The following is a 26,325-nucleotide window of genomic DNA, read 5'->3' as shown; positions in this document are numbered from 1 at the left end:
GAACGCTGTGCAGCAAGCATGACATCCACAATTTAGGGTGGTAGAACTAAGGCAGTCAATTGTTGCTGCTCAATTTCCAAGCATGGAGATTGAGTTAACACATGTTCAGAACCTTGCCCTGCTGCTGCAAAAGAAAACCTCCGGAAGAGAAAGCCTGATCAGATGACAGATGCTCAAGCCCAGAAGTGCCAGGTACCACACCCTCCTGTCGTAATTCTGAGCTACTAAGATGAGTGTGACTTCGTCATTCCTGATCTTTTTCAGAACTTGGGGCAGCAGAAGCAGTGTCTGTGAAGGCTTTCAGGACTTGTGTTCCAGTAACTAGAAGGAGTCTCAGAGAGAGCCTTCTTGGAAACTTCAACATGCAAAAGTGTTGACACTGCAATTGTGGAGAAAAGATACAGCCAGGGTTCTCCCCATTTTGGAAGATGCCCTGTGCTACCTCTCCATTTGTGATCTGCCAGGTACAGTCAGATGAGCTTGTCCACCCAGACATTCACAGATCCTACCAGGTGGTTCACAACCAGGGAAATGGCCCAACAGTCCAGACTACTCATGAGGAAAACAGCCTACCGACATAGGACAAATAACACCTCCCCCCTCCTTCTTCACTTGTTGCAGTACCATATGATGGCAGTGTCATCCGTGAGGACATGTAACAGCCTTCTTTTAATGGATGGAAGGAGGGCCCTCAACACCAGACCTATGTACTAGAACACCAACAGACAGAGGTGGAGTTTGGTTTCTGCCAGTCATTGGAGCTCCAACTCTCCCAGGTGACATCCCCACCCCAGCAGAGACGCATCTGTCACCACCATAAGTTCTGGGTGGATTGGGGCGAGAGGGCTGCCACTAGTACAACTGCAGTCAAATAGCCACAACTCCTCCTCTTAAATGTGGATGGAATGAGCCAGGTTCCCTTGGTGCAGAGCCCACTGTAACTTCAGATCTCACTGTAAAGCCTGTATATGCCAACTGCCAGCTTCGAGGAGCTGGAGGACAAAGACTAAGAAGCCTCATAGCCACTTACTGATATCCAAGACCAATGCTTAAACATCAGAATCCTAGCCCAAATGTGCTAAACCTGCACCGAAGGGAAAACAGTGTATTGCACCATATCCACGTTGGTTCCAATGAAAGTGAGCTTCTGCAAAGGAGTCTGATGTAACTTGCACACATTGATGGTGAACCTCAGGAATGCTAAGAGGGTTGGCACCTTCTAGAAGTGGTCTACGACGGTCTGTGGCAAGTCTGCTTTCAAAAGTCAGTCATTGAGGTAGCGGGAAAACTAGCATCCCCAGGGTTTGAATGTATGCCACAACCACCACCATTACTTTTGTGAACAGCTGAGGGCACTGGTGAGGCCAAAAGAGACTACAGCAAACTGAAGTGCTCCTGGCCCAAACTGAACTTGAGTTTACAAGTGTGGAACTGCAAGACGGAAACATGAAAGAAGGCGTCCTGCAAGTCCTAGGCCACCATCCATTTGCCTCGATCCAGGGCAGATAAAACCTGGACAAGAGTGAGCATCCAGAATCGGTCATTCTATGGAAATCCATTTAGAGGGCTGAGATCTAAAATGGGACTAAGGCCTATGTCCTTTTTTGGCTCCAGAAATAGTGGGAACTGCCAGTCCATATTTCCAAATCTGAAACCTCTGTATTGCCCCTTGGGCCAGAGGAGTTTGCCCTTCCTGCTACAAAATAGCCAGGTGCTCTTCTGAAAGTCACTCAGACATGGGCAGGAGATTCAGCAGGACATAGGAAAGAAATGCAGGTCATAGCCCAACTGAACGATTGGATTGACCCATCTGTTACATCTTCTATTTTGCCACCTTCTAAGGAAATGTTGAATCTTGCCACCCACAGGGAGTACATGTGGCACTAAGGGCAAACTAAACTGGTTTTTATGGTCCAAACAGTGTCTGCTTGAATCTCTTGCCAGACCCAGAAAAGACCAGAGTGCCTGCTGTTGGGTTGGAGGCCCTGGAGTTGTCTTATGACAAACTTCTGGAGTACCCTGGAAAGGCAATCAAATGCCAGTAAACTATCTAGTGGGGGGTGTTAGAAAGGCATGAATAATTTTGAATAGTCGGAACCCCAAAAAAAGTTGTGGAGCACCAGAGGGCAGCTATCTGGCTAGAATCAGGGTTTTGTCGCAATCTGAGCGTATAGGGACTGGAAGCATCAATATGAGCTTGTAACCTGACCTTGGTCGAGGATGATTAGCTCAGAGGCAATCACTCAAATCAGCTGTGGAGTACAGGAGCTTCAGGGAAGTCGTTTGAGTCGTTCAGGTGATGTCCAACGTCGGTCTACAGTCAGTTAGTGGTTAGGAGGATCACCAACAAGCCTTGGAAAATGCAAGTTGAAGCAAAAGTAGAGTTGCAAGGCTTAAGAGGACCAGCAAGGTCCAGGGGACTCTTCCCTTGAAGGAGAGTCAGGGCTGACCCCTCATCAGTCAGGAGAGCCAGCAGAAGCAGTTGCAGCCCCCACAGGCCACCCAATGGCAGCAGGCACAGTTAGCCGCAGTGAGGCACAGTCAGCACACCTGGAGAGGAGTCCCAGGTCGCTGAAGCAGCAGAGGAGAGACTGTCCTTGAAAGGAGGAAGTGCTGGAGGCCGGGGCAACATACTGCCTGAAGATCCCTAGGAGCAGGAGTCAACAAGCCTTGATTGCTGCAAGAGTTGTGGTGCACAGGGGTACTTTCCAGCAAGGAGAGGCAATGGGCCACCATCTCCCAAGTTGGACAGAAGGCAGAGAGGACCAAGGGGACCACTCAGACCCACCACCTGTGTTGCAGGAGCTACGCAGTTCCAGAGAAGAGCAGATCCACGCAGACAGATGTCGTTGCCTGCAGATGCCGGGGAGTGACTCCTTCAATCCAAGGGAGATTCCTTCTTGCTGCAGCTGAAGTCTTGCTGACCCCAGAGGATACACAGCCGTGGAAAGGTTGCAGTTGCTGGAAGGAGCCAGGGAAACAATGTTGCAAGGCAAGGTCGTCTCGGGAGTTGCAGTCTTGTTGATTCCTGAAGTGTCCAGTTGCAGTTCCGGTGGCCAGGAGCAGAAGAGGTCAATGCAGAGGAGTCCTGGTGGAGTCTTGCACGCCGAATCTCGGGGCCCACCCACAAAGAAGTCCCCTAAATGGACCTAAAATGTGGTTTGGTCACTTTGCACCGTGACCACCTTCCAGTGGGGGGTCACTGACGTCCCCTGCCTGACCTGGCCAGTCAGATGCTCCCAGGGGGGCTCTGCACATCTTGTTGTCAAGATGGCAGAATCAAGTGTCCACCTGGAGGAGCGCTGGTCACCACCTGTGGGGTGGTGATGGACAGGGGAGTGGTCACTCCCCTTTCCTTTGTCCAGTGTTACACCAGAGCAGGGACGGGGGTCCCTGGACTGGTGCAAAATGGTTTATGCAACGAGGTGGCTTGGGGGAGGCTACCCCTCCCCAACCTTGTAACACTTATTTCCAAGAGAGAGGGTGTTGCCTCCCTCTGCCACAGGAAATGTTTTGTTCTGCCTTTCCCTGCTGAGCTGGTCAAGCAGCAGGAAGGAAGATACCTGCCTGGGTGTAGGGGGCTGCAGCAGCACAGGCTGCCTGCGAACCATGAAAGACTGGTAGGAGCAATACTGGGGTGGCCCCCTAAGGAGCCCCCAGAGTGCATGGAATCATGCTACCAATACTGGCATTAGTATTGGGGTATGATTCAACATGTTTGATACCAAACATACCTAGGTTTGAGTTATCATTATGCAGCTGGACCATAGGTAGTGGTGACCTGTGGTCTTTACATGGGTAAAATGGCTACCCAGCACTTACTAAGTCCAATGCATTTGAACTGGAGTTCGCAGGGGCGCACCTCTGCTCATGCAGGTGTGCCCTCACACACAGGAACCTGCACCCTGCCTACTGGTCTAGGAGGGCCTACCATTAGGGGTGACTTACAGTGCCCACCAGTGAAAGGATGCAGGCACCTTTTCATGCAGGCTGCAATGGCAGGTCTGCAGACAGTTTGCCTGGGCTCCTATGGGTGGCATAATACATGCTGCAGCCCATGGGGGAGCCCTGGTGTAAAATGCCCTGGGTACCAAATACTAGGGACTTATTGGGGTACACCAGTATGCCAATTGTGAGGTGTAAAGGGTACCAAAGCAACCAAATTTGGAGGGGGAAGGCGCACTCACTGTGGTTCTGGTTAGCGTGAGGACAGTCTAAAGACACTGATAAACAGGCAAAAAGTGGGGGTAACCATGCCAAAAAGAGTGACTTTCCTCCACTTAAGGTTAGAGAGAACACTATTTGGAGCCAGTAGAGGGCTAAAGATTTGCAACACAGCCTCCCTTAATGCCTTATGCTTTTTCAACGTCACTGGTGAAATACGGATCTTTGGGGGCATCAGGATTATTTGTGGACTGGCTACTCTGAAGGAGTTCAGGTGTGAGGCAGAGTGACACTGACATCCATACAACTACTCAAATTGAGAGTGGTAGGATGGAGACAAATCCCACTTGGCCTTCTTGAGTTTCCACTTAGGTCCTCATTGCAGTCAGTCTTCGGGTAAGTCTGTCGCAAGAACAGGTCCGTACCCTCCAGTTCATCTGATGCTTAGAAATGTACAGTTTTAAGGCATAACTCATGCGGGTTGCGCCATTTAAACACTATGGTCTTTGGAACAGGTGTAACTGCCTAGCACACTGGTTAGTTTCTGCTGAAAACACCTTAAAAAAAACTCAACAGAAAGAGGTGTCAGTGGGACTTGACAGCAGTGCACAAAGAAAGGAAAGGGTGTCGGTGCACAGGTGACTGTTGAGCAGCTCTGTTCGTCACTTCTGAGGTCACTGTGAAGCCGCAGGATAGCAGCTAACGGCATGCTGAAGCAATACAGTTTAAAACTTGTGGATCCCAGGGGTCTATGATTGAAGACTGGCAGGTCCAGACATACTTCAGTATTACTGGGCAACTCAATTGGTGGTGGTGAATGAATGGGTCTTTGCAGACCATGCAGAAACAGCTTACCGGATGGATAGAGAAGCAATGGGTCACAAAGGGTATGAAGGGGTCCTATACAGATGGGAATGGGTCCTGAAAACACACACACACACACACACAGACAGTTGAGAGAGGGGAGGGAAGCCACTTATTACTTAAGATAGAAGGATAAGCGTACGAGACAAACCCCACTGTGGAACAGCAATCTCTTGCAGGAGGCGGGTACCCTAAAGGGATTCTCAAAGTGGATCCTGATCGGTATAGAGCACCTTGGGAATATTTGAAGGGTGAATGCACTAGTTACTTTGAGATCTTACACCAAGAATATGATATGGCAGAGCCTGAAAGATAAATATCTACAGTTGGGTCATACCCTCAAGAGACAGATGAAGGGGAACAACTGCTAGAGTAGACACTATAAGAAGACCGCCTATTCACAGAGCCCATAGCATATTATGCCATCTCCACTGTCTATACAAAACTGGTTAATAACTCCCCTGACCCCCATGGTGACACCAAGGGAAGCATGGAGGGGTACCTGGGAGCCCTTGAAGAGGATGACTGGGTGGAGGCCCTCCAGAGCCCGTGCGACATAGTGATTCGGGTCTGGTTCTGGTTAATGCAACTCTGAATCCTGCCCAGGTCATATTCTCCAGGGTGTTACTCCATAAGATAGGAACAGATTCTTCTGTGCTTTCCGTGCAGGGCTGCGGACAAGAAGGCACATTCTACCACATACTCTGGGAGTGCCTCAAGATACAGATTTACTGGGGGAGATAGTGCAAAGAATGGCTCAGGTAATGGCTCCGACAGTCCCCCTTGATCTGAAAATCCTCCTCTTGTCCATTACAGGGGAGGTCTTATGGACAAGGTATCAACACGAGTGAATGAAGCTCGCACCAAGGGTTGGCAAGGCTAACACTGCATGGGCCTTGGATATGGCCACCCACACAAATCGAGGATTGGAAAACAAATTTGGATTGGTGCCAGAGAAATAGAAAGTGTGGGGCCCCTAGGATTTGTTTTGTGGGTACTGAGGGAAGGAACAGAGGGCATGGAGGGGAAGGAAGCTGCAAAGTACTGGGAAAGCACTCTGGACTGACACCTACAGCCAACTGAGTTCCACCTTAAATGTAGTACTCTATTTGTGTGTTTGCTTCTTCCTAATATGTTTTGGTCAAACTCTATACAAGATGATTGCTGCAAATTACTTATGGTATCCACTGTATGCTATGCACTGCTTAATAAAGTGTTAAAAACATTTGGATCCAGTTTGCAGCCTAGTGATTTTCTAAAGGTGTGGAATCTGCTGTTAGAAATATCCATCAGAAAAGGCAGTGCATGGCCTTTCTGCATAATTTATACGACCCACCTGTTGAAGGTGAGTGTTCTGTAACTTGTGAGGAAATGTTGAACTCTGCCACCCCATTGGTTGGGCATGCACTCCCAAATGCAAACTAAAGTAGCTTGTTAGCCACTGCAGAAGAGGAAAAGGAGTTTTAGGACTGGTACCTTTACTGGCCTGCATTTTACTTGTCAGACCCGTGTCTGCAACCTTAAAAGGACAGGGAGGTCTGCGGCACCACTGGCTGGGAAGGCTGTCTATATACAAGCCCTTTAGGCTAGCATCTAAACTTCCAGAACTGATGCAGAAATTGTTTGGGAGGGGCCATTAGCCCCAAGGAACACACTGCTGTCTTTAAAGCATTTCAAAGCATTGCTGGTACCAATCACCTTTCCTAGGCAATTTGTGGTATTCAGACCTGTGCAGATAAAATGATAGGCCACATCCTGCTAATCATGTATTGCCTGAAGAAGAGAAGCACTAAGATCCTCCTGGACTACTGGCAAGATGTCACTGGCTGTATCCAAATGGGCATGTGTGTAGCAGCCCAGCATACAAATTGCGATCACAGTGCCAGACTATCAGAAAAAATGTGTGTTTGCCAAAAACATCGATTCTCTATCCAGAGGAATGGTTTGAAATTAATTAGGATGTAGTTTACTGGTCTAAGCCTGCACACTAAAGCTTTCTGGTGACAAAACTTGGGTCAGTTGCGACCCTGTAGAACAGAGGGTCAGAGTAATGCTGCATGACAGCTGGTTGATCTTTTGTAATTTTGTAGCTCTAGATCAGTCGAGATGCTGCTGACTTGAGGTGCCTGACGTGTGCATCTATACTGGATCATACTGTGGCGCTGGAGTGGCAGGAAGTGCCAATGGATTGTATGGCCACAGTGGAAATCTGTATCTGAGTTGGTATCGGGCTGGTAGAAGGGGACTTGGGGACAGAGGGCTAAAAGGCTGTCAGAAGGGGACCAGCTTGTGGTAATCTGAATAAAGATCCATGTGGTTCTAGAATCACTAAAAGGAGCTGGAAGCAAACTGAAAATTTGCAGCATGGCCTCTTTGTAAAAGTCAAATTGTTGCCTGTTCTTTTTGAGAGGAATGGGGGGTTGCATTTGGGGACTAACTCCCAGGAAAATTTGGGGTGTCAGGACCAACTGAGGAATCTGTTCCAGGGATACTAACCTCAAAAAGGTGAGACTTTACATTGTGACGTCCTTTGGGAGCGGGGTAGAGCTCTGCTTCACTTTCCTATGCTTGCACTTGAAATTACAGGATGTCGTGGAACAGTAAGTGAAGCACTCGCTGGAATAGCCCTATGACCAGAAAGAAAGCACTGATGTAACTGGGCATGGCTAGTGTTTATATGCAGCTCTGCTCTGTCACTACCAAAGAAACGTGGAGCCATTGCAGAACCTAGACCCACAAGGGAACACGGCTGTGGGAAAAAATAAAATTTGTCGCTAGTCTGGCTCCTGGGGATTATTTTAAGGTGAGGAATCTAGGTTTCAAGTATCAATCAGAAGTCTAGGACTCTACAGTTGTGGGAACACCTACATGGCAACCAGATCAGAATGTCCCAGATATAAGAAAGCCTCTCAGACTGGACAGTAACAGAATTTGCGTGAATGCTGTCTGACAATAGCCGACATGAGCCCGCCTTCAGTATCCAATTGTTGAGGTATGGGAATAAGTATCCCAGATCTCTATAAATATGACACCACTGATATGACCTTCATAAAGGGACTGATGTTAGAAGTGGTCCAATCACACTATAAAATCAAGATACGTTTAAAAGTCCTACATGTTCAGTCAATTAAAGTACATGTGCTATCTCTAGGGTCAGCAACCAGTCCTCTGGATTCAAGGCCAACAGAACCTAAGCAAGAGTTAATGTAAACTTTTCCTTCCTGATGAACAAGTTCAAGAATGAGGTCTAGAAATTGGTCTCAACCCCCCACCTTTCTTCCTGGGTGCTAGCAATAAACTGGAATTCAGTCAGCCCTTCTCCACCTCTTATAGGATTTTGAGCACTACCTTGGCAAGCAACATCAGTCCTCAAACATTTGCGCCTCACCAAGACATGTCCATAATTGAAGTTTGGACAGTCCTATAAAATGGGGTGCCACGCATGAAACCATTGTGTCTGGTAATACCTATGCCTATAGTTTGTGGAAAACCATCAATGGTCTGCAGGCCAGATCTCAATAACTTGATTCATTCTGGTTGTTTTTTATCTGGTAAAGCTGGCAAAACATCACTTGCCAGATCGAGAGGGCGTGGAGGTTGTCAGCAAAGAGACAAACCGCATTGAAGGATCAGATCCTCAGGCTAGCTAATGGGAGGGAAAAAAAAACCTCTGCAGTGTCCATTTTCTTAAATTTAATTGTGCAATGGGTAAAAACGTTGGATTGGCATTCCTTGTTTACACCTAAACAATAAGGATCTCTAAAGTGGGATGCTGCTTCAGGAAAGGTGAATCACATAGGGCTGGCCTGTGGAATCTAGCAATTAGGTCCTCAATAGCACGGTCTTAAAAAGGCTGAGCCAGGCCTCTATTAGGGTCTCAGTCAAGGTTTTAGTGAATGTCAACCAGCACCTCCTCAGCTCTAAAGACAACCACAGCCCCTAAGGGTGTATTCAGTTCCATGTCAGGTAATCTGTCCAACCCATAGGTGTTTTGTACGTCAAGATATAAGCCAGCATCACGGGGGAGAAAACTGTACATCTCATTGCTGTCTTCATTGTGGGGAATATTCTCAAGAGCACAGAGTCTGACTCCATCCTATTGCAACTCTCTCTGGGGCAAAGAGGACATGGGGGTTTATCTCATACTAAGGTTGTGCTTTGTTTATGGTATAAACCAACATGGGGAACTTCAGCCCTAGCTAAAGTCTGTCCTGGATCCAGAGGAATCTGGTACCTAAGCCACTGGAGCCAGAACTGTTGCTGACTGAGGAGCAACAGCACATTGGAAAATGCATGAAGGCACTGTCCATCAGCGGAAATGGAGCAAACTGAGGCAAGGCCCAGCAGTGGAAGCCCAATTAGAGGTTTTAACAGAGCAATGGCGCTTAAAAGTATACCACATAGATTGACTAATATCTTGAAGGGGTGCAACATGGCCTGTGCTTAACGATGTCAGAGCCATAAAAAAACTGACTACTGATGCTTCAAAACTAAGGCTCTGAAAGGGGAGTCCCTGCCCCTAGAAATCAGTTTGCAGAGCAGGGAGGATGGGTGGGTCGGTAAGAAATCTGCATCTAGATATTGCCTCTACCAGATAAGGCGTTACTGAAGGTAAATACCTTGTTCATCTGATAGACACATCTAACTGCAGATTCCTTAACTTTGAGTAGATACCCAAGAAAAAGCATTCCCGGAGGTGGTTTGGTAAACCAATTTCAAACCAGAAAGTCCTAGAGGGCTGAACGGGCAAAGTGTCCGTCCCTACAGACCTGACAGTCCAGGAAATAGTGTTTGATAAACTTGTAAAAAAATGCCCACGTTGCCGCTTGACTGAGGTAAAGGACTAGAACTCCACAAGCTAATGCAGTGGTCACACATTTAGTTCGGCTAGAATGAGCACAAAAAATCCTCAGCGGGTTGATTTATGGCCAGTGCACAGCAGATCTTAATAAAGAGAACACCCCATCTGGAGACGGTCCTCACTGCCTGACCTTTTATCGTACCCACATAACTGACAAACAGTTGATCATCTACCCGGCACTCTTTTGTACGATGAGGTAGAACACCAACGCACATTTTGGGTCCAGGCGGTTGGGTCTCTCCTCATCCTCAGAAGGATGTGGAGGTGCGTAAAAAGTAGGCAAGGTGATGGATTGGCCTACATGAGAGTATAACCACTTTTGGCAGAAAGGAGGCCCTAGTGTGAAGCACCACTTTGTCAGGATAGATGGAAATGTAGAGCGGCTCAGATGACAATACCTGGAGCTCACTCATCCTACTGGCAGATGTAATGGCCACAAGGATAGCCTTTTCAAAAAATCCTGAGAGGACAATAGTGGAGAATCTCGAAAGGAGCACACAACTCAAAACCAAATTCAAATACTATTGGGCCATAATGAATGGGAATGGAGGAAAAATATACCAAAAAACTTTGAGAAACCCATTTACAAATAGGGGACTTAAAAAAGGTTGATCATGCAATCTAAAAAAAGCTGAACTAGTAGACAAATAACCTTTAGGAGAGCCCACTGCAGAGGCCTGCTGAGACAGGGAAAGGATAAACAAATCCTTGGAGAGCGTGACAGAAAGGGCGCGTCACCAGACTGGTCTGTGCACCATACCACAAATTTGTTCCAATGACAGGCATATACCGTTTTGGTGGAGGGACTCCTGGCTGCCAAGATTACTTTACAGACTTCGGGAACAAGGTCAAGAGCTTTCAACTTTTGCCACTCAATCTCCACACAAGGCGGCAAATGGACAGGTTCGGACGCAAAACCATTCCCTGCTGCTGCGACAGATGATCCTCCAGACTCTTTCTGCCCAGTTTGGAGCCACAAAGATTACTTAGACCTGGTCGTTCTTGATCTTGAGAACACTGTATGGACGGAAAGGCGTACAGAAGGCCTGAGTTCCACTCAAGAGAAAAAGTATCTGAGCAAGTGCCGCCTTAGAAGCTCCAACACGCAAAACTGCAGACACTGCGTTCTCTGTTGAGGCAAACAGATCTAACCAAGGCTCTCCCCACTGCTGAAATTTCTTGTGCCACCTCTGGATGTAGACGCCATTCGTGATCCACCAGGCATTTTTGGCCGAATTAGTGTGCTCTGGCGTTCAAAGAGCCTGCCAGATGTTGAACCACCAGGGATATGCCCTGCTGTTCCAGCCACATCCAGAGGTGAAGATACTCTTGACAAAGTGTCCACAACCCCACCCCACTTGTTGCAGTACCACATGGCAGTGGGGTTGTCTGTGAAGACCTGTATGCAGACTGCCCAGACAGCTGGGCACTTGATCCATAAGTTCAGTTGATCCCACGCTCTCAGCAGTGCAGAGGCTGGGCAACATGCGTGCCATGGTGGATGGCTGGGAATGGATACGGTTGGAGGCCCCTTCTGTAGGAACCAAGGACGTGAAAGGCAGACTGGGGAGGACAAGGGGCTGCCAGGAGGCCCAAGGACCTGGCCGTAGCTCGAGAATCTTTGAAGAATTTGAGTGCAAAATCTGCCTCGTCTCTGAAGAGAGTGGTGCCATCAAAGGCCATGTTGATCAAGGTAACCTGGGCATTCTCTGAAAAGCCAGACATCGGCAGCCAGGCATGGCACCTCAGGACCACTAATTGATGAAACCGCTTTGCCTAGCGAGTCAGTTGTGTCCAGTCCGCAACGGACTGAACTTCACTGCATCTCTACCATCAGCAAAAGTCCAAAAGAGCACTGCCCAGGCCTCCTCCGGGACACGTGGCAGCATCTGCGCAACAGTATTTCACAGCGTGTGGGAATAACTACTCAAAGTATGTGGTGTTCATGGACCACAATGCAAGGCTGGGGGAAGAAACATCGTCTTCCCAAGTGTGTACAACCTTTTGGATTCTCTACTAGGGGTGCGGATAGGCAATCCAAGGTAAAGGCTTGGATAACCAGGCTCTGTGGGGTGGGGTGTAGCTTCAGAAAACCTGGCAACCCTGGAGCAGGGAGACGGCGGCAGGCAATGGTCCTGTTCTTCTTGTGCCTCGACTTATCTGTGCACCCCAAGGACTGAGTGGGCGTGTAGGAAAGTACCCTCTTTTTGGCATGGTTCCCCCCACTATTTGCCTGCTGTCACCGTTTTCACTGGGATCCTGCTAACCAGGATACCATTGATGGTGCTCTCTCCCTCTAAATTTGGTTGCTTAGGACTTTGCACACCCCACAATTGGCATACTGGTGCCCCAATATAAGTCCCTAGTATATGGTACCTAGGTACCCAGAGCATTGTGCACCAGGGGTACCCCATGAGCTGCAGCATGTATTGTGCCACCCATGAGAGTCCATGCAAAATGTGTCTGTAGGCCTGCCATTGCAGCCTCCATGAAAAGGTGCATGCACCCTTTCACTTCCGGTCACTGCACCAGGTCACTGTAAGTCACCCTTATGGTAGGCCCTCCTAGCCCAGAGGGCAGAGTGCAGGTACCTGTGTGTTAAGGAACCCCTGCATGAGCAGAGGTGCCCCTTTTAACTCCAGCTCCATTACACTGGACTTCGTAAGTTCAGGGAAGCCATTTTAACCATGTACTGGACACAGGTTACTACCAGAGTCCAGCCACATAATGGTAACTCCGAATCTGGGCATGTTTGGTATCAAACATATCGGAGTCATACCCAAATACTGTTGCCAGTATTGGCTGCATGGTTCCAGGCACTCTGGGAGCTCTTTAGATGACCCCCAGCATTGCTCCTACCAGTCTTCTGCAATTTTCCAGGCAGCCCACGCTGCTGCCACCCCTCAGACAGGTTTCAGCCCTCCTGCTGCTTGACCAGCTCAGGTAGAGGAAGGCAGAACAAAGGACTTCCCGTGGGAGAGGATGGTAGCACCCTCTCCCTTGGAAATAGGGGTTACATGGCTTGGGAGAGGTAGCCACTGGTATGCTTTGAAGGGCACATTTGGTATGCATAAGCTGCCTTGCACCAGTCCAGGCACCCCCGGTCCTTGCTCTGGCATGAAACTGGACAAAAGGGAGTGACCATTCCCTTTGGTCCAGTCTCCTGTCCATCACCACCCTAGGGGGGGGGGGGGGGGGGGGGGGATGCCCAGAGCTCCTTCAGGTGGCCACATGATCCTGTCATCTTGAATCCAAGGTGGGTAGAGGCCCCTGGGAGCATCCGAGATGCCAGGTCAGGTAGGTGACATCACAGCCCCCTCCAGATAGGTGACCAATCCCCTTCCTGGGCTCTTGGGTGGGTCCTAAGATTTGACGTGCAAGATCCCAGCAGGGCTCTTCTGCCTAGTTTACTTCATCTTCTGGCCACTGGGACTGCAACTGGATGCTCCAGCAACCAACAATCTGCAACTACAGCAACGACTCTGCTCTGCAACATTGTTTCTCTGGCTCCTACGATCAACTGCAACATTTCTCTGGCTGTGCATCCTCTGAGGGGGTTGAGTCTTCAGCCTGCACAAGAATTAAGACGGAATCTCCCTTGGAGTGAAGAAATTCACTCCCCTGCATCGGCAGCCACCAACTGCAACGATGTCCGGCTACATGGATCTTCTCTCCTCTGGAGCTGTGTGGATCCTGCATCACAGGTGGTGGTCTGGAGTGGTCCCCTCGGTCTTCTCTACTAGCCGTCCAACTTGGGAGACGGTAAGCTGTTTCCGCTCCTTGCAGGGCAGTTCCCCTGTGCACTGTGACTCTTGCAGCTACCAAGGCTGGTTTGTTCCTCCTCCAAGGTCTCTTCAGGCTCAGTGTAGGTCCGGCCCCCCCAGCTCTTTTTCCTGCAACACAGTCTACTGCCTTCTGCTCCAGCGACACTTCAGGTGTGCTGAGTGGGCCTCACTGCGACTCCTGTGCCTCCTGCCAGTGGGTCGCCTGTGGGAGCGGCCAACTCTTCTTGCGACTCTGAGCTGCTGAGGGTCACCTCAGACTCCTCTCCTTAGGTCGAGCCCCCTGGACTTTGCTGATCCTCTTTAGCTTTGCAAAACCTTCTTTTTCAACTCTTGCATTTGCCAAGGCTTGTTGGTGGGATTCCAGTACCACTGGCCGACTGAATCATGACCGTCAACGTGGGGCATCACTTGCATCACTCCTGGAACTCCACTTCTGCTCCTGTGCTGCATTGCTGACCTTTGTCCACTGTCGACCTGGTCCTGCATCCACAGAAGGGTGGGTAGTGGCGCCTGCCACAACCAGATATTCCATCACGAACAGGAATTGGTCCTGTTCCTTTGCAGGTCCTCCTTCTGTCAGGATCCACCTTTGGGTTCTTCCAGTCTTGTCCAGGTCTTGCACAATCCTCTTCCAAAGTCCTCCTGTTGGTTTTGGGAAAAACCAGGTACTTACCTCTGCACTCCTGGTCGCTGGTTGTCACTCTAGCACTCACCTCTTGGGGTTCCTAGTACCTCCAGCTACCCTCTCCTGATACCACTTCCTTTGGTGGGGAACTGCCTTTCACATTCCACTTTTTTAGTATATGGTTTTGCCCTTCCCTAGGGCCCTCACTATTTGCTATTGCTTTTACCAATGCCTATTGCTTTCTATGCCATTTACTGATTGAAATGTGTATATAATAGTGTTTACTTACTTCCAGTTGGAGTATTGCCTATACAGTATTTTAGTATTTATGTTACTATAATAAAGTACCTTTATTTTTGCGACACTGCGGTTCTTTCATGTGTGTAAGTGCTGTGTGACTATAGTGGTATTGCATAAGCGTTGCAAGTCTCCTAGATAAGTCTTGGCTGCTCAATCACAGCTACATCTAGAGAGCCCTGGCTTCCTAGACACTGCCTACACTTCACTAATAGTGGATACCTGGACCTGGTATAAGGTGATAACACCATAGGTGCTCACCACACCACTCACCAACCTAGCTTCCTACAGAAGGGGGTGACTCTGATCAATCCCGGGACCATCCTCTCAACAGATACCTCGACTTGCGGAGTCAAGCACCAGGCCGCCATCAGCTTTAGAGACCGCTCGCTCAAAGCCTTTCGATGCATGTCCTGACACTCGGAGCACGACTTCAGGTTGGGGTCACGCTCCACCAAAGACACACGGGGTGCAGATCCATCACAGACATCACCCGATGACCAGATCCACAGGGCTTGAAGTCGGTCTTCCTCAGTGACATTCTCAATGCACTAGGAGTAGAAAACTTGAAGAAAAAAAACAATCTTCGAAAAAGTCAAATAAAGCCAGTCAAGAAAATGATTTTTCTTTGGATCATTGCTTGCTGTCAGAGAAAAAGAACAGATGTCAGCGTGCCACAGTGGCACCTGCATAGGGACCGCAACATCATATCTGGCCCGGACACCGCCGCTGACTGACACAGAGCTGATCAATGCCACCCGACAAGCGCACATCGGTACTGCTCACAAAATTCTCCGGATCAAACCTGACGCCTGGTGGAATTTCAAATCTGCAGCTAGAAATCTATCCGACTGCAGGAGCAATTGCAAAAGTTTCGAGATCCGTGATGGTGCCTTTGTATTTCACAAGGTAAGGAGTCTGCAGTTACAGATATCAGACACAGGATGTAGGTCTGGAAATGCATGCAAGATTAAGCATGTTTATTTGAAAATCTTTTATAGTTTGGCAATTTGAGACTGATTAATCCTGGAAATTTCTTACTCCCAAAATCGCCTCACTACATAGTTCATGGATGGTAGGCAAAAAGATTGAACTTACCATCCAGCCATGAGGTACTTAAGAATAATACCAGCTCCTTCCAACTTTCCGCGCACAGCCAGAGCAGCACTGCTGCAGCCAAACAGCAAGGACACAGCGCTGCAATCCAGTCTTATTAGGGATTGACCATCAAGGAAGTAGGCACCAGCACCATGCCCCGCGTAGCTGGAAAGAACAGAGAATTATATATATATATATATATATATATATATATATATATATATATATATATATATATATATAAAAAATAGATCCTTATGGATGAAAGTCATAAATACTACACTCCGACACCAACATACTAATGTTTCAATATTTTATTAGATATTACCTTACTAGGTGTTGTACTGCCTCTGTTTAACAAACATCTGCCACATTTGCGTTCCCACCACAAACACTTGGACAACAACCCTTTCAGTACTTCAGTCTAAACTACTGGCTTGCAAACCTCATTAATATAACGCCACATGCACCAGGCTGACCAATTAAAAAATGGGTAGGCTCTCCAACAAAGCAACCTTGACAGCCATCCAAGTCAGATACTTCAGTTTCTCTAAGTTGTGTACCCCCCACGTCTGGACCTGGCAGGCCCTATGAGCAACACAAAGCTGAACTTCACACATGCTACAACTTCAGTATACAGAGGAATCACAAACACGCACTACAAGGGGACTATCAAACAAGGTTCATTTATTTTATCTTAAATATGCCCTTTTTACCCAGCTAATTTAGCCATTGGACTTCCAATCAATTGACTACGATGCTTGTAACTAGTTGAGAAAAAAAACTTCATCAGCAGGGCTTACGTTTTCCAGGTCTATGGGCACAACCCAAATGTATCTAGTATTAGTCCTAGAGTTGGGCAAAACTTACATGTAGAGATCGTGCTGGGTTAACGCAGCCTGGACTTGCTCAGGGGTGGGAGCCTTCCCAGTGACACCACTCCATTTGGACTCACTGTAAGATTATAGAAAGGTTAAAGAGCCTTAACGCCACTCTGATGCAGATTCATATTCGAACAGAAATGAACATACAAGGAAGGGAATATGAAAAGTTAAGAAACACAAATAACTGCCTACCAACCTATGAAACCAGTCCCTGAAGCGTTCCTCGGTGCCTGGCAGATTGGCGTGTGGGTTCAAGACATAATAAGTGCTGTCAGGATTCACTCCTTTTGTGAACGCAGACTGAGGACGATACTAGAAATATAACAAAAATATTAAAGTGGGCAAAAATTACCAGTGGCAAATTTTCAATGGTGTGGCAGACAATGTAGCGCTGACTGGTCACCATGTATGTGCCAGCATGCAGGAAAATATGGACACAAGGACCTACAAAAGAATCACGCAACGTCAATTTCGAGTACCAATAGTGCAGCCCTTTGTTGCTAGAACCCAACCATTTTGAACCCGTCTAGTAGTTTCCTTTAAAATGCGGATCTAATATTCAAATATATTCCATAGTGAATATGGCCACGTCTAACGTTCATGTACTAACTAAATTGAACGCTGCATTTACTCATCTGCAGTATAAATCTAACTAGCCTTCCTAAGGATTCCCTAACAAACCTAGAATGCACTACATGTGCTAGTTTCATACTGGCACTCTTATTTGGAACTGGTTTTCTATATTCAATCTCAGCATCCCTGAATGATTCATCATCTTGATTGCTTGACTAAGTGTCAACGCAAATACTCTCATAGCCAACAGAATACATTCACTGGAACACCAACAATTCAAAATTTTTGCACAATCACTCGTTTGCATGCTACCATGTGCAGAATATTTTCAGGTTTCTAACCTTTGCTAAATCATTCTTCTGCACAGCAGAAACCACCAATTTACCACAAGCACAAATTTCACTTGAAAAACTGATAAAACGCATCTTCGGGAAACACAAATTAAAGTACTGTCATCACTTGCAGCAATGTACCCATTGCTATACGGCATTTTGAAGATTGTTTGACGATACATAATTGGCACTGGAGTAAATGAAGGGCACAGAGAACTGTCGGTGGACAGCTCTAAGGCACCAACAAATTTGGAACAAAAAGGTATAACACCCGAATAGTGCACTATAGAGGCCATTAAACATTGGATACCACTACAGAAACAGCAACACGTCAACCTTTTCTGCAAGAATAGGGGGAACAGTAGGAAACTGAATTTTTTGTTGCTGGAGCCCCCCTCCACTTTTTGCCTGGTATTTGATGCAACTGTGAAGTGCACCAGGATCCTGCTAACCAGCTTCCCCCCGTGCCAATTTTCTTTCCCCGAAACTGCACTATTAGTTCTCCCAACTGGCTATACCGTTGTCACCCTTATCACTCCCTAGTAAACGGTACCCTAAGTACCTAGGACATGAGTACTAAAGAGGGCCCCCGAGGGGTGCAGCATGTATTGTGCCACCCTTAAGGACCCTTTTCCTAGCTCATGCGGAATGCCCGTCTTGGTGCAGCTAAAAGTGAAAGTATGACATGGCACAGCCCACTAACACTGCATGCAATATATGTAAGTCACCCCTACAACAAGCCTGACAGCCCTAGGGGAGGGTACTTTAGATTACATGTGTGGACATATCTGCAAGAGCATGCTATTGCTATGTCGATTCTTAGACATGGCAAATGATCAGGGAAGCCATTTTAAGAACATGTGCTAGACACTTGTCAATACAAGTTCCCCAGCTACATGATGGCTTCACTGAAAATAGGGATGTTTGGTATTGACACACCTCATATTAATAAACACACACCGACTTCAGTGATGGATTTATTAATACATGCACCCAGAGGGCACCTTAGAGGTGCCCCCTGAAAAACCTACGATCTACCTGTGTGCTGGCTGACTAGTTTTAACTAGCCTGCCACCAAAAGACACGTTTCTGACCCCCAAGGGTGAGAGCCTCTGCTCTCGGGTAGTCAGGAAGAATGCCTGCTCGAGAAGGGGTGTCAGCACACCCCTCCCAATGGGATAACCTGTAAATCTGCATTCCAAAGCAGGGGGGCTTCAAAGAGCCCATCGCCCTTTGTATGCGGATCTGGCTTCCCTCAGAAGGAAGATACTGACCCCCCTGACCAAGGGCCCATTTGGCACCTGGACAGGTGGAAATTAGTTGTCAGACAGGCATGTCCACCCTCAGGTCAGTTCCACCCATAAGGTGAGCTGCAACATGTGGATATGAAATTTACAAGTCTGCCATCTTGGTGATAGCAGAATTAGGAACTCTGGGACAGAGTTCTGCCCACTTCCCACAGGAAGGGGTCATATAGGGGGCATAATGACCCCAGGGGTAAGTAGCTCATTGGGTACCTCCCTACACACCCCTAAATTCAGTATTGAGGGGAGCTTTGGACCAGAAAATCAGATCCTGTCGACCTGATAGAAGAACGCAGACCCGGAAGAGTTGCAAAAGCAAGAACAGAAGACCAGCAGCTCACTTGGCCCCAGCCCGCCGTCCTCGACAATCACACTAAAGACAACTTGTCCTGCAGCTGCCTGTGCCTCCAAAAGCGTGGGAGGATTGTCAACCTTAAACCAAGACCCAGGAACTCCCAGAGACTAAGCCCACATTGGGACTGACAACTGTGGACTTTCAGACGTCACCTGCAGCCTCTTGCTGCAGCCCCCTCCAACAGCAAGTATTTCCTGCACCAGAGCCAGACGCCAAAAGAGACCACTGCACTCGAGCCCCACATCCCAAGAAGTGTGCCAACGGTGTCCCTACATTCCTGAGGATCTCAAGGGTCGAGTCGCCCTGTGGGTTACCCCAGACCGGTCCCCCAGTCCCTGCTTGCAGCCTCTCTCTGACTAGACCAATCTCCATTAAAGTGAATAGGACACCCGACACCTTAACACACCTCTGCACCCGGATGCTCGCGGGCACCCCCTCCTCCCCCCTGACCTGTTGGTGTGGTCCTGGACCTTGCCCCATACTAACCTCAAGTTGAGAAGAACAGTCCTCTAAGTCATTGTCAAGTACCCGTATTCAGCACAGGCCACATGGTTCACTTAATCTGGTTCGTAGTCTCTACACCCATCTATTGCAGCACCTGATTAGGGCAGTCTTACATAAATTGCCATATTTCTCATATGTACTGCATTTTCTGATTTCAATTTCTGTCCCACATGTCAATTGTGCACAAGGATCATCCACGAACTCCACAGGACAAAGGAATTGCTTCCTACTGAGCCCGTTGCAAGATTCCTGCACAAAATCCCAGCATAACATTAAGATAAGATTGCCCAGAATGTTTTTAGATCAAGACTGTTGTATGAGAGGTTTTTAAATAGACAGCATAGACCTTCAAGAGAGAGAGTGGACAGCTTACTCCACCGCTCTTAAGCAGCTTAAAAATGATACTGACAATGTCATACCATGCTGGTGCCCTATGCAAGGGAAGTAGTGCAAGTTGTCCCCCGAGAGGGGTGCCATGTCGACTTGATCTTTTTCTCCCCACCAGCTCACATAAGTTGCCAGGAAGTGTGCATGTGCTGAGTGAGGGGTCCCATATGGTGGCATAATGCATGCTGCAGTCCTTAGAGACCGCCCCTGGCCACAGGGCCCTTGGTACCATAGGTACCTTTTACGAGGGACTTAACTGTGTGCCAGGGCTGTGCCAATTGTGGAAACAAACGTACAGTTTTAGGGAAAGAACACTGGTGCTGGGGCCTGGTTAGCAGTGTCCCAGTACACTTTCAATCAAAGTTGGCATCAAAACTAGGGAGAGAGAGGGAGAGAGCGACCACGCCAACAGTGGCACTTTCCTACAGCGAGTGATATCTTTTTGTAGGTGCTTCTTTAAGGCAAGATGCAAAAAATTTCAAGTTGGTCTTTAAAACTCAGCTTATCTGCTGCATTTCTGTTATTGTATCCTGTGTTCGCTTGTCTAATCCACATAAATGGTTGGGTTCACTGCTTGCTTCATAAATAAGTTAAATCAAATGCTTATGTGTTTAGTGTAAAAGAATCTCATCCTTATCAGACAACTCACCTTCTTTATGAGGTCGTAGCTGAGCAGAAAACGTAGTGAGGGTAACCTAGTTACCGTCCTGGATATCAAGGATGGAAGACTTTCCCAGGGGAGTTTTTGCAAGTTCTGAAGAAATAAGTTTGAAAATTATCAAATGTGTTAGTTGTAGTCACACATTCACATTAGTTTCACATAGTGACTCAGTGTGGTTTAAGACAATTCACATTGCTTTTCACATATAACCAACTTTGTTGAAGTTGTATTGAGTAGAGGTCAAGCAATCTGATGTCATTGGGGGAAAGAATGCGGGTGAAATGCTTCCAGTAAGGATTTGGTGGGTTAAGCAATGTAATGGGAGGATTGAGCCGACAGAGGTTTGCTTGTTAAACAGAGTCTACTCTAATTCCATATCACTTTCAGTAACAGGTCTCAACTCAGTGTATACCATAACAGAAAAATTATCCACATTTGGGACTATTACTGGTTGTCCATTAGATCAACTTCTTCAGAAACCCAGCTGTGGGTACGACAGTCAACATCCTTTAGAACCCATATGAACTAAGAGCCAAGTAAATTTTCAGTGGTGCTTCTAGCACCCTCTCCTCTAACCCACTGTTCACATATCTCAGTCATTTACAATGCTTACTTAGACCAAGAGGTAGAGGAAGTAACACTCCCTGCACAAAAATAACTATAGAACACAATGGTGTAAGTTTGCAATAAATACAATTGTGAAGAAGACTTGAATCCTGCTTAATTATATATAAACGTTGTTCCCACTTACGTACCCTCCGGTCTTGCACATACTCTCCTCACCCCCCCCCTCCACATGCTATCCATCATCCAAAGAGTCTCTACAGAGATAGATTAATCCAATGTGGCTGAAACATTACCTAGTGGCGGTCGGCACTAGGTAGTTATAGTAAGGACCTAGCTTCTATAGAAAAATGTTTTTGGTACTTGCCTATACCTTTGGCGCCACTTGATGAATCTTCACAAATCCTTCCCCAAAAATACGATGCAGCAGCTGTGTGGGAAGTTTCAGGGTGATCCGCCAAGTGAGTGGAGGCCGAAAAGAAGGGGGGGGGGGGCTTTTTGCTCTTTGGTGTAAATCCGTTCAGTAGTTTTTGAAGCATTAAAGAAAAAAAACAATCTGTTTATATAGCGACGTAAGGGCTCCGCAAACTCTCCCGATCTCGTGCTGAGATCCGACTGGCTGTCAACACTTCAGCAGGGAAGTGTTGGCAGCCATATTAGGACTCTGCTTCAGCCGAGTCCCATAAAAAAAAGATACAAAATGAGAAAAGGGGTCAGGGTAGGGCCACCCTGACCCCTTGGCTTTGGAGCGGGTCCCAGAGGAACCCTCTGGGCAAAAACGTCCCCACCCCAAACTTTTTACAGCGTGTTTGCAACGGGGGTCGCAAACCTGCAGTAAAAAATAAAAAAAATAAAAATTAAAGTGAGGTATGCTGCGCTTCGATTGAGAAAGCCCCTGAGTGGGCCCGGTCCTGGGGCCGGCTCCCATTATGTCCTGGGCATAGCTGTTTGCTCCGACTTGGCGGGATTTTTGACAGCTCCATCCAATTTAGAACAAACACACTGGTTCCAGCAAGTGAGAGCTGTCAAACAGCTCTCCCTTGGTTGAAGATGAGGTTTCCTCGGTCTCCCTGCCCGCAGGCATGCGGGAAGGGAAACAGAGGAAACAATTTTTCTCACAGAGAGGGAGTTGAAAGGTTTAGCAGCTTCCTGTCTGCAACAGCAATGCTGGTTCACACAGGAGGCAGGGAGCTAGCGGCAACCGCAGGGCCTTCAGGCTCACCCCTCCGGTCCCATTGAACACTGGGGGCCCTCAGCAGGAAGCACTTACAAATATAAACATAGCAGGTGTCCCAGTTGAAGCTCCCGTTCTGGAAAGGGGAAATAGTCCTAAGCTTGGCAAAGCAAGTGTCTTTCCTCCTCAACTCCCTGTTTAAAAACAATCTGAAATTCTTTGTGGAGGTGAATGCATCTTTCATCTATTGGAGCGCAATCGGACACCCACACCCACTCACATACACCCAGAAATAAAGTCTTGCACCCAGAGACACCCTCTCACATCAATTCTCACACCCAGATAGGCCCTGCAGCCAACTCCTGTTGTGCATGGCAAAAAGACTTGCACAGCGTGGGATTGGGTGGTTGGGGGGGGTTGGCTGCAGGCCAGGCCCTGTGGCTATCCTCCCCCCCCACCCCCACTGCGCAAGGCCAAAGGCCGCAGCAATCCTTTCACCTGTTCATCTGTTTCCTGTCCACTTGACATTGGGCAGGAAAACAGATTAAAAGTCCGCTCCCAGTGAGCGGGAGCAGATTTCTTGCTTCAGCCCATTGGGAGCAGACTTAATTTTCTCTTGCTTGGCGGGAGCTGTCAGCAACTCCAAAGGGAAAGCAAACTGCAAATTTCAGAGGGTGGGCAACTTGAGAGAAAGGGAGCAGGCCCTGGGGGTGGCAGTCCCCTGCGCCATTAGTGGTTCCTAGAGGGGCAGCTTCCCTTTGTTTCTTGAGATGGTAGTCCCCTGGGCTGAAAATGGCCCTGAAAGAAGGGGGGGGGGGGAGGTTTGGGGAAAGGATGAGAGAATGGCACACTGCCCCCTCACTCTTTACTTTCCAATTCAGGGTCTGGAGGGGGAATGGTCCACTGGGGCCCTCTAGGGCATGCAAGGGGGTCTGCACAGACACCCTCCAATTTGCTTTCAAAGCCTCAGGAGGGGGTTGTCCCGGGGCTCTTTGGAACCCGGAGGCGTGGAGCCCGCACAGGCCCCTTCCATTTCCTTTTATACTGCATGCCCACGGGACTTAGTCCACCCGTGGGCTTACTTTTTTTTTTTTTTCCCCCTTCAACAAGCGTGGAAAAGGACATTTTTCTCTTTGTAAATTTTGCTGACATTTGCAGATCCTGAGAATTTCACCGCAAAAAAAAAAAAAAAAAAACACAGATTTTGACCTGGTGAGGTTCCTTAGGGAGGATTTTGTGTGTGTGTTTGGGGGGGGGGGGGGGGTATATATACACACATACAGAGGCATGTGTGGCTGTAGATGAAATGCTTAGCGTAGATAAAAAAAAACAGTCCTCCTCCATTACCGGTGGTAAGCCTGTGTGGGTTGTGGTGGTTTGAAATAACATACCTAGGAACTGCTTAGCCCACAATGGCTTGACGACAGGCCAGCACATCTAAATGGTAAATATATGTGGTGTAGACCAAGCAGCTGCTTTACATATGTAGACATTGGTATATTTCTCAGGAAGGCCATTGAAGCTCCTTTTATGTGGGTGGACTGAACTCTAGGAGGGATAGATAACATTCTTTTAGCTTTAACATAGCATGTTTAGATGCATTGTTTATAATTCAACATGCAATGCCGGATTTAGAAATGCCCTTCCTTTGTGTGGTTTTGAAAAGGCAACTAAGTTGCTGTGTTTTCCTAAATGTTTTGGTTGTGTTTTCCTAAATGTTTTCGTTCTCTCAATATAATACATGAGGGTTCGGTTTGACATCCAAGATGGGTAAAGCCCTTCCTGCAACTGAGTCAAGTTGGGGAAAAATACTGGCAATTGCATGTATTAAGAAAGAATTGAGATACCACTTTTGGAAGAAATTTAGGATTGGTACATAATACCATCCTATCTAAATGTAGTTGGAAGAAAGGTTAATCTAAATTTAATGCCTGAAGGTCACTGACACATCTGAGTGATGGTCACTATGAATGATACTTTCCAGGATAAGAACTGGAGGGGACAGGAGTGAAGGTGCTTGAATGCTGTGCCCATTAATTTTGTTGATACAATTGTGAGTTTCCAGATGGAAGCTGGTGGCCTCCTGGGAGGAATTACCCTTTTAAGATCTCCAAAGAAGACTTTAATAAATGGGATCCTGATTAATGAGTGTGTTTTCTGTTTTGTAGATAAGCAGCTACTGATGCTAGGTGTGGCCTTATAGACATAAAACCTAGACCGGAGGTGTGTATAAGACTTTCTTGAACATTAGGTTTTAAAGGATCCATTTGTTTGGAATGACATGAGCCAGATATCAACGCAGAGGGATCTGGGGGTCTGATTTCTCAATGGTTCGGTTTGTGAAGGTCCTGTGCCTGTTCAGCAATACCACTGAGTTCTAGGAGTTTGGTGAACTGTGGTTGCTATGCCCATGTGGGAGCTACTGGGATGAGGGCGAGAGATGTCTGACTACGTTTACAGAACCACAAACAAAAGCAGTGGGAGAGGTGGAAAAGTGTAAGCAAATATCCCTGACCTGACAAAAGGTCTATTTCTGGGTGACCCAAATGCTGAAAGTTTGGGAGGAGCCCTTGCAGGTGGAGCTTCCACTAGCGTACTTGTTGGCGCATCCTGCTGAGAAGATCTGCAAAGTAGTTGTCCCATCCCTCTAACAGGTGAATATTGTATCAGATGACCCTTTTCCAAATGGTCTTGGCTAGATGAGACAGCTGAAGGGGGGAAAGAGGGGGCAGGGTTGGCAATTCAGGGTTTGGTGAAGGTGGCAGAGGCTTTGGTGAAACCACCCTTGCCTTTTCCTCTGGAATTACTGCCCCTACAGGATCCCCTGGAAGAGGTGGTTTGTACCTGGGGACATTGGTTGGTTGTGGAGGGGTCCGTGGAGGAGGATTTTGTTCCTCCATGTTACGGGGAGCAGCGAAAACAGCTGCGTTGCGATGACGTTCACAATGCTCCAACAGCTTTGGTGGTCTTATTATCTTCATCAATTTTATCGAGTGTCCAATTGAGGGCCAAAGAGGTGTTCACTGTAGGAAGCTGGCTCTGTATATACAATATCAAAATGAAATATAGTGTGCACAGAGTCCAGGGGATCCACAGAGGCTTAACAGAGGCTATAGTAGATAATACTAATGCTCTCTTTTGTGGTAGTGAGGTCGAGCAGTTAGGCTCATCAGAGGATAGTGCAAAGTATTTGTTGTGTACACAGACAATAGAAGAAGCACACCCTCAATGACTGAACTCCACACCAATGGTTTATATATAGCAAAAATATATTTTCTTAATTTATTTTTAGAACCACAAGATTCAAGTTGCAGGTAAGTACTTCAATTAATTCGCATTTCACACAGGTATCAACAGTACTTTGCTTGGAATCGATAAGTTATGCAGTTTTTGAAATATTGGGAATAATCTGTTTTAAAACTTAAAAGTGCAATTTTCTGGAACAGTTCCTGGCGTGGGGTGTACAAAAATTAGAATGTTTTACACGCAAGTACAACGCTTACAGTTCCAGTCCCCAGGGGGTAGGTAGTCCACAGGTTGGGGTTCCAGTTAACCCGAAACACCCACCATCAGCAACACGTGGCCGGCTGGGTGCAGAGGTCAATGTGCAGGCAAAATTAACATAGGCTCCGATGGAGATTGAGGGCACTCTGTTTCCAGATCTGTAGGCAGGTAAGTACCTGCGTCTTCGGAGGGCAGACCTTGGAGGGTTTACAGCAGCACTGGGGTGGGGAGGGGCACTCAAGTAGCCACCAAACATACACCCTCAGCGGTGCTTGGGCGGCCGAGTGCAGGGTGCCAACAAGGTGTGAGGTCTCCAATGATTCTCTATGAGGGGACCCTGGTGGTCACTCAGAGGATGCAGGCGAGGTCCAGAGGGTCGTCTCGGGCAA

The 26,325-nt window shown here is 47.6% G+C and overlaps 1 protein-coding gene across 2 annotated transcripts in view; it reads right to left on the bottom strand.

The window, feature by feature from the left end:
* The window catches only part of ESPL1 (extra spindle pole bodies like 1, separase), a 434,914-nt gene that overhangs the window by 49,822 nt on the left and 358,767 nt on the right, over positions 1–26,325 (bottom strand). For both annotated transcript variants that reach the window (XM_069230952.1, XM_069230951.1), the window contains exons 27-30: positions 20,683–20,787; positions 16,775–16,890; positions 16,565–16,648; positions 15,695–15,859 (exon numbers count right to left, since the gene is read on the bottom strand). In XM_069230952.1, the coding sequence (XP_069087053.1) occupies positions 15,695–15,859; positions 16,565–16,648; positions 16,775–16,890; positions 20,683–20,787 (470 nt within the window). The remainder of the gene's footprint in view (positions 1–15,694; positions 15,860–16,564; positions 16,649–16,774; positions 16,891–20,682; positions 20,788–26,325) is intronic.

The sequence above is a fragment of the Pleurodeles waltl genome, chromosome 4_2 (assembly GCF_031143425.1).
Source record: "Pleurodeles waltl isolate 20211129_DDA chromosome 4_2, aPleWal1.hap1.20221129, whole genome shotgun sequence".
In the NCBI taxonomy this organism is placed as follows: domain Eukaryota; kingdom Metazoa; phylum Chordata; class Amphibia; order Caudata; family Salamandridae; genus Pleurodeles; species Pleurodeles waltl.
Note: the sequence above shows the minus strand (reverse complement) of the source record. Positions and strands in the feature narration are given on the sequence as shown.